The 13,544-nt window shown below is 45.0% G+C and overlaps 1 protein-coding gene across 10 annotated transcripts in view; it reads right to left on the reverse strand.

The window, feature by feature from the left end:
* The window catches only part of NISCH (nischarin), a 191,488-nt gene that overhangs the window by 153,943 nt on the left and 24,001 nt on the right, over window positions 1-13,544 (reverse strand). For all 10 annotated transcript variants that reach the window (XR_003856393.1, XM_029599458.1, XM_029599457.1 and 7 more), the window contains exon 4: window positions 4,533-4,715. Coding sequence is in view for 9 of the 10 variants with exons in the window: in XM_029599458.1 (XP_029455318.1) it covers window positions 4,533-4,715 (183 nt within the window). In the remaining variant the exon portion in view is untranslated. The remainder of the gene's footprint in view (window positions 1-4,532; window positions 4,716-13,544) is intronic.

Genomic DNA, 13,544 nt, shown 5'->3' on the forward strand with positions numbered 1-13,544 from the left:
AAAGGGCAGAAGTAAGGTTGTAAGACATATGAAAAGGAAGAATGCATGAAGAATAAAAAGGGAGGAGACTGGAAATTATAAACCAGGGAAACTACCAAAGGAAATAATCGTAAAGTGCCTGGAAGTCAGCAGGATCCAAGGCAGCATGGTTTTCCTAATAGAGACTATGTCAGACAAACTTGTTCAGTTTCTCTGATTGGGTGACCTCATGGTTACTACAGGTGCTATACTTGGATTGCAGTGAAGTCTGACAGTGTCCTGCAAAAGAGGCTCCTAAATAAACTGTGCAGTGGGTCTGGATTAGGCACTGGTTTAGTGATAGACAACAGCAGGTAGTGATAAATGGAATTTAGTCTGAGGAAAGAAGTGTGATTAATGGAGTGGGATCTGTCCTGGGGCCAATTCAGTTCAATATCTATTTATTTATTTATTTTCTATACCGGCGTTCATGACACAAGTCATATCACATCGGTTTACATCAAACAAGGGTGAATTAACATTAACTTAATCAATTAAGAGGAGAAGTAAGTTACAATGAAAAAAAAAATGCGGGTTACTAGAGCTTGGGGGATAGAAGAAGGTAAGGAGTGAAGGAACAATCGAGTAGTAATATATATATCGAATAGCAGATGTAAAAAGAACCTATAAATGATATTATTTATAACAATAATATACTTATACGATATACACAATGTGAATTACTGACTGTAACATTACATATTATAAGGTTACGGATAGGCTTGTTTGAACAGCCAGGTCTTAAGTTTTTTCTTAAAGGTCAGCGGGCAGTGTTCCTGGTGTAGGCATGGCGTCCCACAGAGATGGTCCAGCTGCGGAGAAGGCACGTTCCCTAGTGGAGGTGTGAAGAGTGGATTTGGTGGGGGGAGCGTGGAGGGTTCCTTTATGGGCAGCTCTAACCGGACTATTTGAGGTGTGGAGTTGAAGCGGGATTTTTAGCTCGAGCGAGTGCTGATTGTGGATGGTCTTGTGAATAATAGTGAGAGACTTAGGAAGGATTCTGAAGCTTATGGGGAGCCAATGGAGATTCCTGAGGATGGGCGTGATGTGGTCTCCTCGGCTGGAGTTGGTTAGGATTCTGGCGGCGGCATTCTGGAGCATCTGCAGGGGTTTTGTGGTAGTTGCGGGGAATCCAAGGAGGCGGGAGTTGCAATAGTCAATTTCTGAGAAGAGGGTAGCTTGGAGGACCGTCCGGAAGTCGTAAGTGGAGGAGGGGTCTAAGCTTTTTCAGAATTTGTAGTTTGGAGAAGCATTCTTTTGTTGTGTTGTTAACACATTTTTTTTAAGTTCAGTCGGTTGTCCAGTATAACGCCGAGGTCTCTCACTTGGGCAGCTGTGGCGGTTGGGGGGCTGGGGAGGGAAAGGTTACTGTGGTCCGGGAAGATGAAGAGGAGCTCAGTCTTGGCTGTGTTGAGGACGAGGTTGAGACTGGTGAGGAGGAGGTTGATGGAGTGAAGGCAGCTGTCCCAGAACTTGAGGGTTTTGGGGAGGGATTCTGTTATGGGAATCAGTATCTGAATGTCATCGGTGTATATGAAATGTGTTAGATTTGCGAGGAACTGGCAGAGGGGAAGGAGATAGATATTAAAGAGGGTAGGTGTGAACAATACTGCAGAGAGGTTAAAAGGAAAAATGTTTGCTTTTTTGTAGATAACACTAAAAACTGCAACAGGATAGACTCCCCCAAAGAGAGCAGACAGAATTATAAGTACTCTAAGAAACCTTAAGGAGTGGCTGAGTATTTATCAATTAAAAGATTCAATGCATAAAAAGTGTAGAATCATTTACCGTACTTGGTGTACAGAAATCTAAAGAAGCAGTATATAGAAGAATGAGAAATACTGATGTGCACTAACCTAGAGGGAAATCTCAGGGTGATCATGTTTAATGATCTCAAGTTAGTGAAACAACGTATTAAGGCATACAGAGTCAGAAGAATGCAAGGGTTAATGTGGAGAACCATAATCACTATATAAAAAAGTATTCTAGATCTCATCTAGAGTACTGAATTCAGTTTTGGAAGCCGCTCCTCCAAAATGGATATAAAAATGAATGCAGTACAAGAGAATGGCTACAATAAGGGTGCAAGGTCTGTACCTAAAGTCATATAAGTTGAGACTTAAGGCCTTAAAAGCCTTATTATTTCAAGAGGCCTTTGTATCTGAAGGTTAGATCCTGACTGTTTTATAATGCCTTCCAGTTTAATTCAGCTACTTAATTTTCTTTTCCTGGCTTTGTTTTGAGTTTGGTTTTATGCATGCTTTTACATTATGTTTTTATTATCTATGTACATTGTTCCCTGCTGGGAACTTCTGAACATGTAGGCTATAAATTGTTTTAAATAAGACCCTGAAACATATCCTAGAGAAGAGGAAATAGAAGGATATGATAGAGGCATTCAAATATGCTAAAAAAAAAAGGTAGAAATGCAGGAAAAAAAACCAAACTTTTCCAGAATGCATTAGAACAAGAAATGACAGCAAGTGGCTCCCAAGGAGTACACTCAGGATCAATATCAAAACATGTCTTCACGAAAAGGATGATGGATACATGAACTAGCCTCCCCGTGGAGATGATGGGGAAAAACATTTACTGAGTTGAAGAAAGCTTGAGATAAATACAGAGGATCTCTAGTTATATAGAAGTGAGGGGGAAAGTCAAAGATCAACTGGGGGTCTATGGCACTGTGACAGGAATGAAATTGAGCAAACCAGATGAGCCTTATGGTTCTTCTCTGCAATCAGACTCTATGATTAAATTAAAAACTTTGTAAGAAAGGGAGTTGTGAGGTCCAGAAAGCTACAGTTTGCTTGTTATATATTGGAAGCCTTGCCTTATTGTGATTTTGTGACGTTTATTGCTTGTTGTAATCTGCTCTGAGCAGAGTAGTGTGAATGGAGCGAGATATAAATCTCAGTAAGTACATAAAATACTGTTGATCTACAACATTTTAAGTCTGAACAATAAAGAGTACAACCACCTCCAAAGCATCCCAAGCTTAACCTTGAAACATTCATCACATTTTGAAAGGAGCCCACGGCACAGATTTGATGAATTTGGATGCATGACCTATGAGTGCTAAAATCTTGAAGGTGTCCTTTCAGCCTACAGATAGAATTCTGCTAAGCCTCACAAAGACCATAGCCACACAGAGCCCATCTTCCTCAGCATATTTCAGAAAGAATGCAACCTAGGGAGGAATTGTAAGCTTCACTGAAATGATTCTGCCTAGGGATTCATACCTAAAATACAGAATCAAAAGAGGTATGATTCTATAGGCTTCTCGTCACAACTTATGTGGTCATGCTGAATGCTTGATATGGCTAGAAACCATAAATTGTTCACAGAGACGAGAATGATTGGTCCAATTAGATAGTCAAATATTTAGGTTTGAGTTAAGCCTCAAATAATATGTAATAAATGAGCATAGAGTATGGCAGTCATGAAAGCAGGAAAGGGCAAATCAGCTTCAAAAGGCAGACTTCATGGTAAGAACATGGAAGATAAAAATGGATATTTTCAGTCACACTAGTCATGACAGATCTTTTGCTAATTAATACTGGGCATAAATTATATATAATGTCAATAAATTCAGACATGTTGATGCAGAAATGATGCTTATGGCTCTGCAAGGGATATTCTACCTATGAATCAGCACTCAATCAACATATCAGAAATATGTTAGGGTGTACTGAGCTTTAAGAAGCTATATCAGATACTATAGCTCAGGGCTTCCCAACTGATGTGCCTTTAGTTCTGTCAGGTGTGCCACAGAAAGTCACTACTGCCTGATGCTCAGATTCAGGTCAGCATCTGAGCTCTACTCTTAGCACCTCACAGCAACAAGAGACACCAGCAGTGGTTCTTAAAACTGTAAGGATCTCCTCTCTGAGAACATATGTAGTCATGCATGCCTCCTCTTCCTAGCTACAGCATAAGCCCTGGAGTGTGATAATTAATGGGCAGCATGTAGGGCATAGATAGCCAAGCCCCACAACACCTCCATGTCTTCCCCGTCTTTGAGACTTTCAAGCCTCTGTCATCCCCCAGACTGGGGAAAGAATGAGCAATGAACACTGTAGGATTCACTTTGAATATTATGAATAGCAGCAGAGGAGACGTTTTGACAGCCAAGGTATTAACAGAGTCAGCTGCCCATACCACACCGACTTCTCCCTTCTGCAGAACCTGGTGCATCGTGACAGGTTCATGTGTCTTTTCACCCTCTCTCCCACCTTTGTTTTGAAATTTAGAAGACAGACTGGTGGGACTTTCAGAGCTTCCCAAGCAGTTCTTTTGGTCATAGGAGTCCTCTCCATATCCCTACTACCTGCTCAATGGAGGCTGGTGTGCCATGTAACAGTTAATTCTGGCGTAGCTTGGGCATGAGAATGGATGTTTAAATTAAAACGTTTGGCTTAATTTCAGTTCAGTCACAAGTTTCATCTCACTTTTCCTAAAATGCCACTCTAAGCTCAGATTGAGGCTGGATTAAAAAAAAAAGTTATACTTACATATAAATGAAAATGTAAAAAGTAAGATAACACTTTGGGTGCAGCAGTGGGGAACTTCGCAAGGAGAGTCTGCAAGTATATTTCCAGCTCTTTCTGTCTCTTCTCCACCAGACTCTTGGAATTTTTTCCAATAATCTTTTTTGGCGGCAATAGATTTTTATCTATCATCTTCTCTCCAGTAAGCTGTACAATAAAAATAATTTTAAAATTCAGTCACCATAACCCTGCTCGGCAAAAAAAAAAAATACAACAAAGATAAAAAAGTTACAGGGACATCATCAGAGCTGGCAAAATAGAAAGAGCTGTTTGTTTATACCAGTGATCTACAGCAAAGACTTTTGAACACTGGAGGCCCAGCTGCGGATCATGAGCTTCCTATAAGGGCAGAACAATGCCAGGACTTTCTTAGAAACTTACATCTGTAGTAGAGTAGGGGGATCAGGGCCAATGCAAGGGTATTACGTCCACTAGGCGAACCTTACAGCCTTGCACCCGATCCCCCCAGACCTAAAAATTATGCATTTATAACAGATTTTACACACACAAAAAAGATATTCTGAGGTAAAAATATCGCTTACAGCAACATGTACTTTCTTTTTCTAAAAACATTCTTACTTTATGAAATGCCCCAAGTCTCTTGTCTTCTATGCTTGTCTTATTAGATTATAAGCTCTATGGAGAAAGGACTTATTTTGAGTGTCTTTAGGTATGTCATGAAGCATTCTAGAAATGTTAAATAGTATTAGCAGTAGTACTACTGTGGAAGCGACCAGAAAACCTTCCAAAAAGACACTTAGAACCCATATGGCATTAGGCTTATTGTGCAAAAAAAAGGAGGAGCTAAAAATACATAAAGAAACCTTTCAAAACAAACACCTCATAACATCTAAGTTGCCATCATTCTGGTCACTCCCGGTATCAAGTACCTTCAAGTTACCCAAGTTATAAGATAAAATTTATTTGCATATAAAAAAATAAGCTTAAAAAATTGAAAAGTAGGTGCTAAGATTTGGCAGATGATTATATGTAAGGCAAATGAAGATACTTGATACCGGAAGTGCCTAGGATGATGGCCACATAGATGGTATGAGGTTTTTGTTTTGGAAGGTTTCTTTATGTATTAGGCTTACTGTGACATGTGTTGTGTATGGGTTTGGCCTAAAAAGCCATAAGTAAACTGAATAACAATTACAATATAGTAAACCTCCCATACCAAAGCAGCATTAACTGCCATCACTCAAAACCGTAACAACGCTACCTATGAAAAGGCAACACTGCAACTATTCCACCAGGCCATAAACAATAATACACATCCTATTAGGAAGATAGAATAAGCTAAGTTGATACAGATCCCTACACAGAATACCTCACTTTGGTTACACATGCAGAACACAGACCCTCACCAAATACAGAAAAAAAGGTGACCATAAAGCATAAATAGAAACATTCAGGAAAAAACTGAACTGGAAACCGCATGAAGCCAGACTCCATATGTAGTGCAACAATGGAAAAACAATTATCACCATTCCTCAGGAAACAAAACAAAACATCAATCATAATAGTAAAACCATACTAATCAAAAGAAGTAATATTTCAAAGCAGCTGATAAATAGAACATACAATAATTAAAATTCATATACAAATTTTGAAAATGCCCCCAACACCAAGAAAATATTTCCAAACAGAAGACACATCAAACACCACCCAATAATTAAAACTAATAAGGATTTAAAAGAAGAAAAAAAAACCCTGGTCTCCATTCTTAGGAACTTTAGATTTCCAGTCAACCTGAGATTGTCAGGAAAAAGTGGCGGGTGCACAAACTTTCTCCACTCTTTCTCTCTTCTGCCCCCAACATACATGCTTTCTCTCTCTCTCATGCTCTCACTCTCATGCGCACACGCACACAAACACTCTCTCTCACATGCTCTCTTGGCAGCAGCAGTCTCCTCCATGGTCTGTGCAGCAGTCAGGATGTCTTGTCTTTCTCCCGTTTGTGAGGCAGATGCTGCTCATGGAGGCCCAGCTGACACTGCTTCTGCTTCTTTGGGCAGCATGTTCGACAACACTGCTCTGCTTCCCGAAGCCTGCCTTTTTCTTCTTGCCCTATGGTGCCAATGCCTCCTGCTCCTTCCGGCTGTGGTAACTGGGCCTCATTCTTCCCACCTGTATTGGTCCATAGGACACCACTTTTTTTTTTTTGGCCCACACAGGCAGGAACGAGAAGGAATAACTGTTGCAGTCCTACCACCAGAAACAGGAGAGTTAACGGAAGGTCTAGGCAGTTGTCCCCAAACCTGTAGGGTTCTAGGCAGCTGCCTAGTGGTTCCACTGGCTCTGGTGGGGATGGTTAAGTGGATGAAGCTTTCAAATACTTTAAGCACTAATAGCCCCCCTAAGGATAATGAACACCATAAGAAAAAAAAGTGGAATCTTAAAGGGGAACTCCATAGTCAAACTTCAAGGTGACAGATAATCCAGCCAGGTGAATGCACATGTCTAGTTAGCTGATAACTTTATACTGAAGCAAACAAAGCTAGTTTAGCTTGAAGAGGCATCTGCATTAGAAAGCCTTTTAAAGTATCTGTTTTGTACTACAACTTGGTTCCCACACTCAGTCCCCTCAGTTAAGTTGATGTGATTCCTATCATGAAACTCGGTATAAATAAAATAATAATAAAAAAAAAAGTCTAGTTACCTCATAAACAGTCATTGTGGGCAGAATTTGGAAGATAGTATACTAACAGTAAAAGAACAATGATGTCAGGAATCCCACTTTACTGTGGGAAATAAAGGAGCTTTTTGACATCACTAACTGTTCTGTACAAAATGAATACTCCCAGGAGCAGGAAGGAGCTCACCGCAGATAGAGTAGCTCACAATCTGCTCAGGTATAACACACATCATAGAGTTAGGGGGATACTTATTTCTAGCCAGACATTTCTTCCTATCCCTTTGGTTTCCAGCTAAATTGAAGCTAGACTCCACTAGGCCAGGAACCTTCATTCATAAATACTGTGGGGTTTTTCCTCCTATTTTTTTAGCCCCCTCCCAACTCACTTAGCCCAGTCACTGCAGCAATAATCCCGAGACCGGGGCCACACATCAGGGCTCCCCTGGAACTCTGCAACTGTGGGCTATAAACCTGGCCAGTAGACCCTCTATTGCATAAAGATGGCAACATGAATGTTGCCTCTGCAGCATCCCTGGTCCCGAAAGAGCAAAAATGCCCAGGAAATAATCCTAAATCCTCTTGTCATTATGCTACCAGGTCGGCCCCATTTTCAGTTCTGAATAAAGATATATTTACTGATTCTATCAGAACTGCTTATTGAATTTTTAAAAACATTTTTGGTTAGGATTGCAGGTTTAAAGAGGTGTACAGTAAAGAGGGTCAAATAAAATGTTATTTAGTAGGATCTGGTGGGAGGGAGGGGTATCTCTTCTGAGGTCCAGTTGAGGGAGCAGTGGAGTGGGGCACAGACACCCTTCTTCCTTTCTCCCTATTTCTAGGTCTTCGCACCTAGCACTCTTCTCCTTCAGCCCTCAGTGCCATTTCCTCTCCACATGCAGGGAGGGACAGCTTTCATTAAGGTCCAAGCCTCCTCTTGCCAGAAGCTGCACCGCACCCCCAAGCTCTAACAGGTATGATTTTCCTTCTCCCTCCATCTGCACAAAGAAATTGGTTCTTACCTGATAATTTTCGTTCTGTAGTACCATGGATACAGTCCAGACTCCTGGGATTTGCCTCCCCTCCAGCAGATGGAGACAGAGAAAGTTTGACAGACTCTGCCTTATATGCCAGGTGACCAACCACAGGTCTGCCAATATTATTCAGTGTCAAAGGCAGAATGGATCAAAACCCAACTAAACTATATACATGAATCATAAATCTGAACGGGATCAACTAACCCCACATGTGACACCAAAACCCATTAATTAGGGTAAATAAGAATTGATCTGCAGACCAGAAAGCAAACAAATGCTGAAGAAGCAGACTCTCCATGACCTCTATGCACCCAAGCGGACGGGACTATGGACTGATCCGTGGTACTACAGGAATGAAAATTATCAGGTAAGAACCAATTTTCTTTCCCTGTAAGTATCCCGGATCAGTCCAGACTCTGGGATGTACCAGAGCTTTCTCTACCTGGGATGGGAATCCGGAGAGGCCTGCTATCAGCACCCTCCCCCAAATCCTCCCAAAGCCGGGGTTCTGGACATCCAGCCTATAATGCCTCGCAAAGGTATGCAAGGATTTCCATGTAGCTGTCTGCAAATCTCCTGCGGCGAAACCTGGTGACATTCCGCCCAGGAAGCCACTTGAGACGGGTAGATGTGCCCGAAGTCCCAGTGGCAAGGGCTTACCATGTAGCAAATATGCAGATTTATAGCTCCTTCAGCCATCGGGCTTCGTAGTCTTAGATGCCATATTACCCCTTTTTGGGCCACATCCAGAGCACAAAGAGATGATCTGAGACCCGAAAACTGTTGGTTTGGCCAGCCTCCTTAAATCCTTAGAAAGGGGATCTGACACGGTCATCAAATCGAAAGGACAGAGCTCCACAGATTGATTCAAATGAAATGAGGAAACTACCCTTTGGAGAAAGGAAGAGCACCATTAGCAAGGATACTCCAGAATCAGAAATCCTTAAGAAAGGCTCCCTGCATGATAATGCCTGAAGCTCGGACACTCTATGAGCCGAAGAAATTGCCAGCAGAAACACTACTTTTCACTGTGAGATCTTTCACGTCGCCCTTTTAAAGGATCAAAGGGCGCAGCACACAAGGCCATGAGGACTAAATTCAAGTTCCAAGATGGACAAGGATGTCTACCGGCGGACGAAATGATTCGCTCCCCCGAAGAAAGCGAGAGACATCTGGATGCACAGCCAGCGCTACCTCCTGTATGGAACCACGTAAACAACCAAGGGCTGCCACTTGCACCCTCAAGGAAACTACACAATAAGCCCTTCGCTAACCCAGCTTGAAGGCAAACACAAAATATCTGGCACGGACGCTCGGGTAGGTACAAATCTGTCGCTCCACGCACCAGGATTCGAAGACCTTCCAAACCCGGATATAAGACAGGGGAAGTGGAAGTTTTACGCGATCTCAAAAATATAGCCCACTACCGCTTCCGAATACCCTTTGTACTTCAGCTGCCGCCTCTCAAAAGCCATTGCCGCTAGAGAGAAGCGATCTGCTTGGTTGAAACTGATGGGCCCCTGATGCAGCAGACCTTGAAGATTCGGAAACCGCAGGGGACCCGCCACCGCCAGATTGAGTAAATCTGCAAACCATGGACGACACGGCCATTCGGGTGCCACCAGGATCACATCCATCGGGTGTAGTTTTATTCACCTGAGCACTTTGCCGATGAGAGGCCAAGGCGGGAATACATAGACCAAGACATTAGACGGCCAGGGAAGCACCAGAGCATCTACCCCCTCAGCTTCCCGTGTTCCTGCGGCGAACATAGAAGTGTAAGGCTTTGGAAATTCTGGAATGGTCGCCATGAGATCCATGCAAGGTGTACCCCACGTGTCCGCAGATGAGCTGAAAAGCCTCGTCGGCCAATTCCCACTCCCCAGGAACGAGGGTGATGTCGATTGAGGAAATCCGTGTGAACGTTGTCGATCCCGGCTATGTGGGACGCCGCTATGCTGACCAGATTTTGCTCCGCCCAACTATCAGTTGATGAGCTTCCAACACTACGGGTTTGACTTTTTGTTCCTCCTTGACAACTGATATACTCCACCATGGTTGTATTGTTCGACAACACTCTGACCGATTTCCCCTGGAGTATCAGAAGAAGGCTTGTACGCCAGCGGACTGCCCATGGTCTCCAAACAATTGATGGACCAGTGAGACTCCTCGTGAGACCACTGGCCCTGCACGGCCTTCCCCAGACAGACACACTGCTCCCCAACTGGAAAGACTCACATCCGTGGTGACTACTGTCCATTCTGGAACCACGAGGGGAACCCCGCAACTCAAGTTGCTCGAGAGAAGCCACCAATCCAGACTGGACCGTGCGTCCTCTGTCAGAGGCAGGGGTAAATGAAATTGCTCCGGAAACTGGATTTCACCGGGAAAGCAAACTGATTGTAAAGGACACATGTACGCAAAGGCCCATGGAACCAGTTCCAGCATAGATGTCATCGAGCCCAGGACCCTCAAGTAATCCCAGACTTTCGGAAGATGCTTGGACAACAAGACCTGAATTTGGCCCTGTAACTTGGTGATGCGTTCGGACGTCAGAAACACTCGTCCCTGTTGTGTGTCGAATAAAGCTCCCAGAAATTCCAACGAATGAGAGGAATTAGGCGACTCTTGGCAAAATTGGCAACCCACCCAAGCGCTCACAGTAGCTGAAGCACCCGGCGGATTGCTGAGTGGCAAAGCTCTTCTGACCACCCGAATCAGCCAGTCGTCCAGGTACGGATGTACCAACAATCTTCCTTGCGCAGTTGCGCCACTACCACCACCATTATCATGGTAAATGTCCTGGGTGCCGTGGCAAGACCGAAAGGCAGAGCTTGGAATTGATAATGATGTCCCAGTATAGAGAACCCTCAGGAACTTCTGGTGGTCGGCCTGGACTGCAATGTTAAGTCAACCTCCGTTAGGCCTAGGGATGCGAGAAATTCCCCTGTTGAACTGACTACGCAATGACGGACTGCAGCGTCTCCATGCACAAATCGGCTTAGATCGAGAATGGGCCGAAAGGTCCCTTCCTTTTTTGGAACAACGAAGTAGATGGAGTAGCGTCCCTTTCGTTGCTGTCGATGGATGCACAGGCACAATTGCCCCGAGATTGATGAGGCGTGCAATGTGTCTTTTTACTGCCCGACGCTTCATCGCATAGCCCATGGAGAGACCAGAAACTGGTGGCGGAGCAGACGTGCAAAATCTAAAAGTGTAGCTGTGTCTTATCACAGAGAGAACCCACTGGTTCGATGTTGAGTTTGGCCCATTCCTCGTAAAACAGGGACAGTCTTGCCCCTATAACTGGAACAGAGGAATGGACCGGCTGCACATCATTGCGAGGGCTTACCTCCCTGTGTGGACTGCGTGTTTCCAGGTCTACCAAAATGTCACCCCCGAAAGGACTGAAACCACAACTGCTGTCCTGCCAGAATCTGCGAAAGGAGAAGAGGACATTTGGGGTGCTCGAGCCCTTCGACCCCCATGAACGCGAGACCTAGAGGAAAAAGAGCCTCTTTACACCTCGGTTTATCCTCCGGTAGCCGATGTACCTTGTTCCTCGCCCACAGACTGAATCATTTCCTCCAATTCCTTCCAACAGTAGTTTACCTTTAAAAGGCAGGGATTCCCAACTGGGATTTAGAGATACATCCGCAGACCTATTTCTTAACCGCAACAACCTACGCGCCAAGACTGCAGAAAACCATGGACGAGCAGATGACCGTAAGAGGTCATAAAGGGCACCCATCGCTATAAGAGATCACCACTTCAAGACGCCCAGCCTGAAGAGCTTCTTCAGATAGTGATTCATTGGCCTGTAACTGTTGTACCCAGCATAGGCCCCGCTCTCAAAGAAAAACTGCTACACATCACTGCTCAGACTCCTAGTGCAGAGACCTCGAAGATCTTCTTAAGCTGCACGCTCCAGCTCCCGATCCTGCACATCCTTGAGGGCCGTCGATCCCGTGACTGGGCTAGTGGTCTTTTTGTTACTGCTGATACGGCGGCATCCACCTTTGGAACTCGCAGAATCTCCAAAGCCTCCTCAGGCAGAGGATAAAGCTTATCCATTGCTTTTGTGACTTTCAACCCCAGATCTGGGTGTCCCATTCCCTGAATAGTAGGTCTGTAGCAGAGAAAGGGAAAGACGTAGGAGTACCCCTCAGGCCCAGTAAAAACAGGATCCATAGATCCTAAGCGAGATTCTTCTTGCAGTGCCTCAATTCCAATTCCCCCAAAATAGCGGGAATGAGAGGACCTAGCTCCTCCTTCCTAAACAGACGAACAACCTTCGGGTCATCCCCTTGACGACATGGGACTGGAAGCAGCATTCTGCTGCTGGTCCCCTTCACCCTCCACCCCCCTCGGGGGCTGGGCTGGCAGATCTTGACATCCGGATCTGTGTGTCTGAACATGTATCTGAGTCGTCCTGCAGTTCCACAGTTCTTTAGGGGCGCTTCGCTTTCGGGGACCCTCGTGTCCCCTGAGACGCGGACCGTTTCTTAGCCTTGGGGGGGGGGCGGAGTCGAGGAAGCCACCCTGGCAGTAGCCTGTTTTTTGCTTGCTTTCCTGGCCTTAAAGGCCTTATGCATTAATCAGACGAAAAAGATGAAGAAGAGCCTTCAGAACCTGTGTCAGTGACATCTCCCTGGGCATTTGAGTCAGCCAGCACAGGAGACTTCGGCCACAGAGCTGGTTGCTGGGGCGGTAACGGAGAAGGGAAATTCCCCTCCCCCAACGCGAGCTGTGACGCCAAAGAGAAGGCACCTAAAATGGCACCGCGCTCAGCGAGAACAGGCTATGTGAAGGAGCCGGCAGCTCTCCAAAAGACAGAGACACAGACCGCCCACGCAGCACGACCCCCCCCCCCCCCCCGATGACCGCGGATGTTCCCTCGCCTCCCGGTAGGCAGGCCGAACACAGGCCATCCCTTGACAAGTGCGCCTGCCCAGAGCTGCATAAGAAAAAAAAAAAAAAAACAGGCCTTTGAAACAACAGCAATAAAAAAAAGGAAAACCAGAGCTCCCGACCGCCGCGGCAGAGAGATGAGAGAGAGCCCCAGAAGAAAAAGAAACCTGGTCAGAGAAACTTTTTTTTTTTTTTAACTTAAAACTTGCCCGGAAGATCCTGGGTCCTGTTCCAAGGCCGGTCAAGCTGGGGTGAGTGATCCGGGCTCCCCGGTATCACCTCAGATGCTGCTGCACCAAGGCAAAAGGGTCCTCAACCCCTAGCTGCAGCCGCCTCACACACCCAGGGGGGATGTCCCCTCGGGACCTGACAAACCCCCTGAGAGGCTGAAGG

The sequence above is a fragment of the Rhinatrema bivittatum genome, chromosome 4 (assembly GCF_901001135.1).
Source record: "Rhinatrema bivittatum chromosome 4, aRhiBiv1.1, whole genome shotgun sequence".
NCBI classification, from domain to species: domain Eukaryota; kingdom Metazoa; phylum Chordata; class Amphibia; order Gymnophiona; family Rhinatrematidae; genus Rhinatrema; species Rhinatrema bivittatum.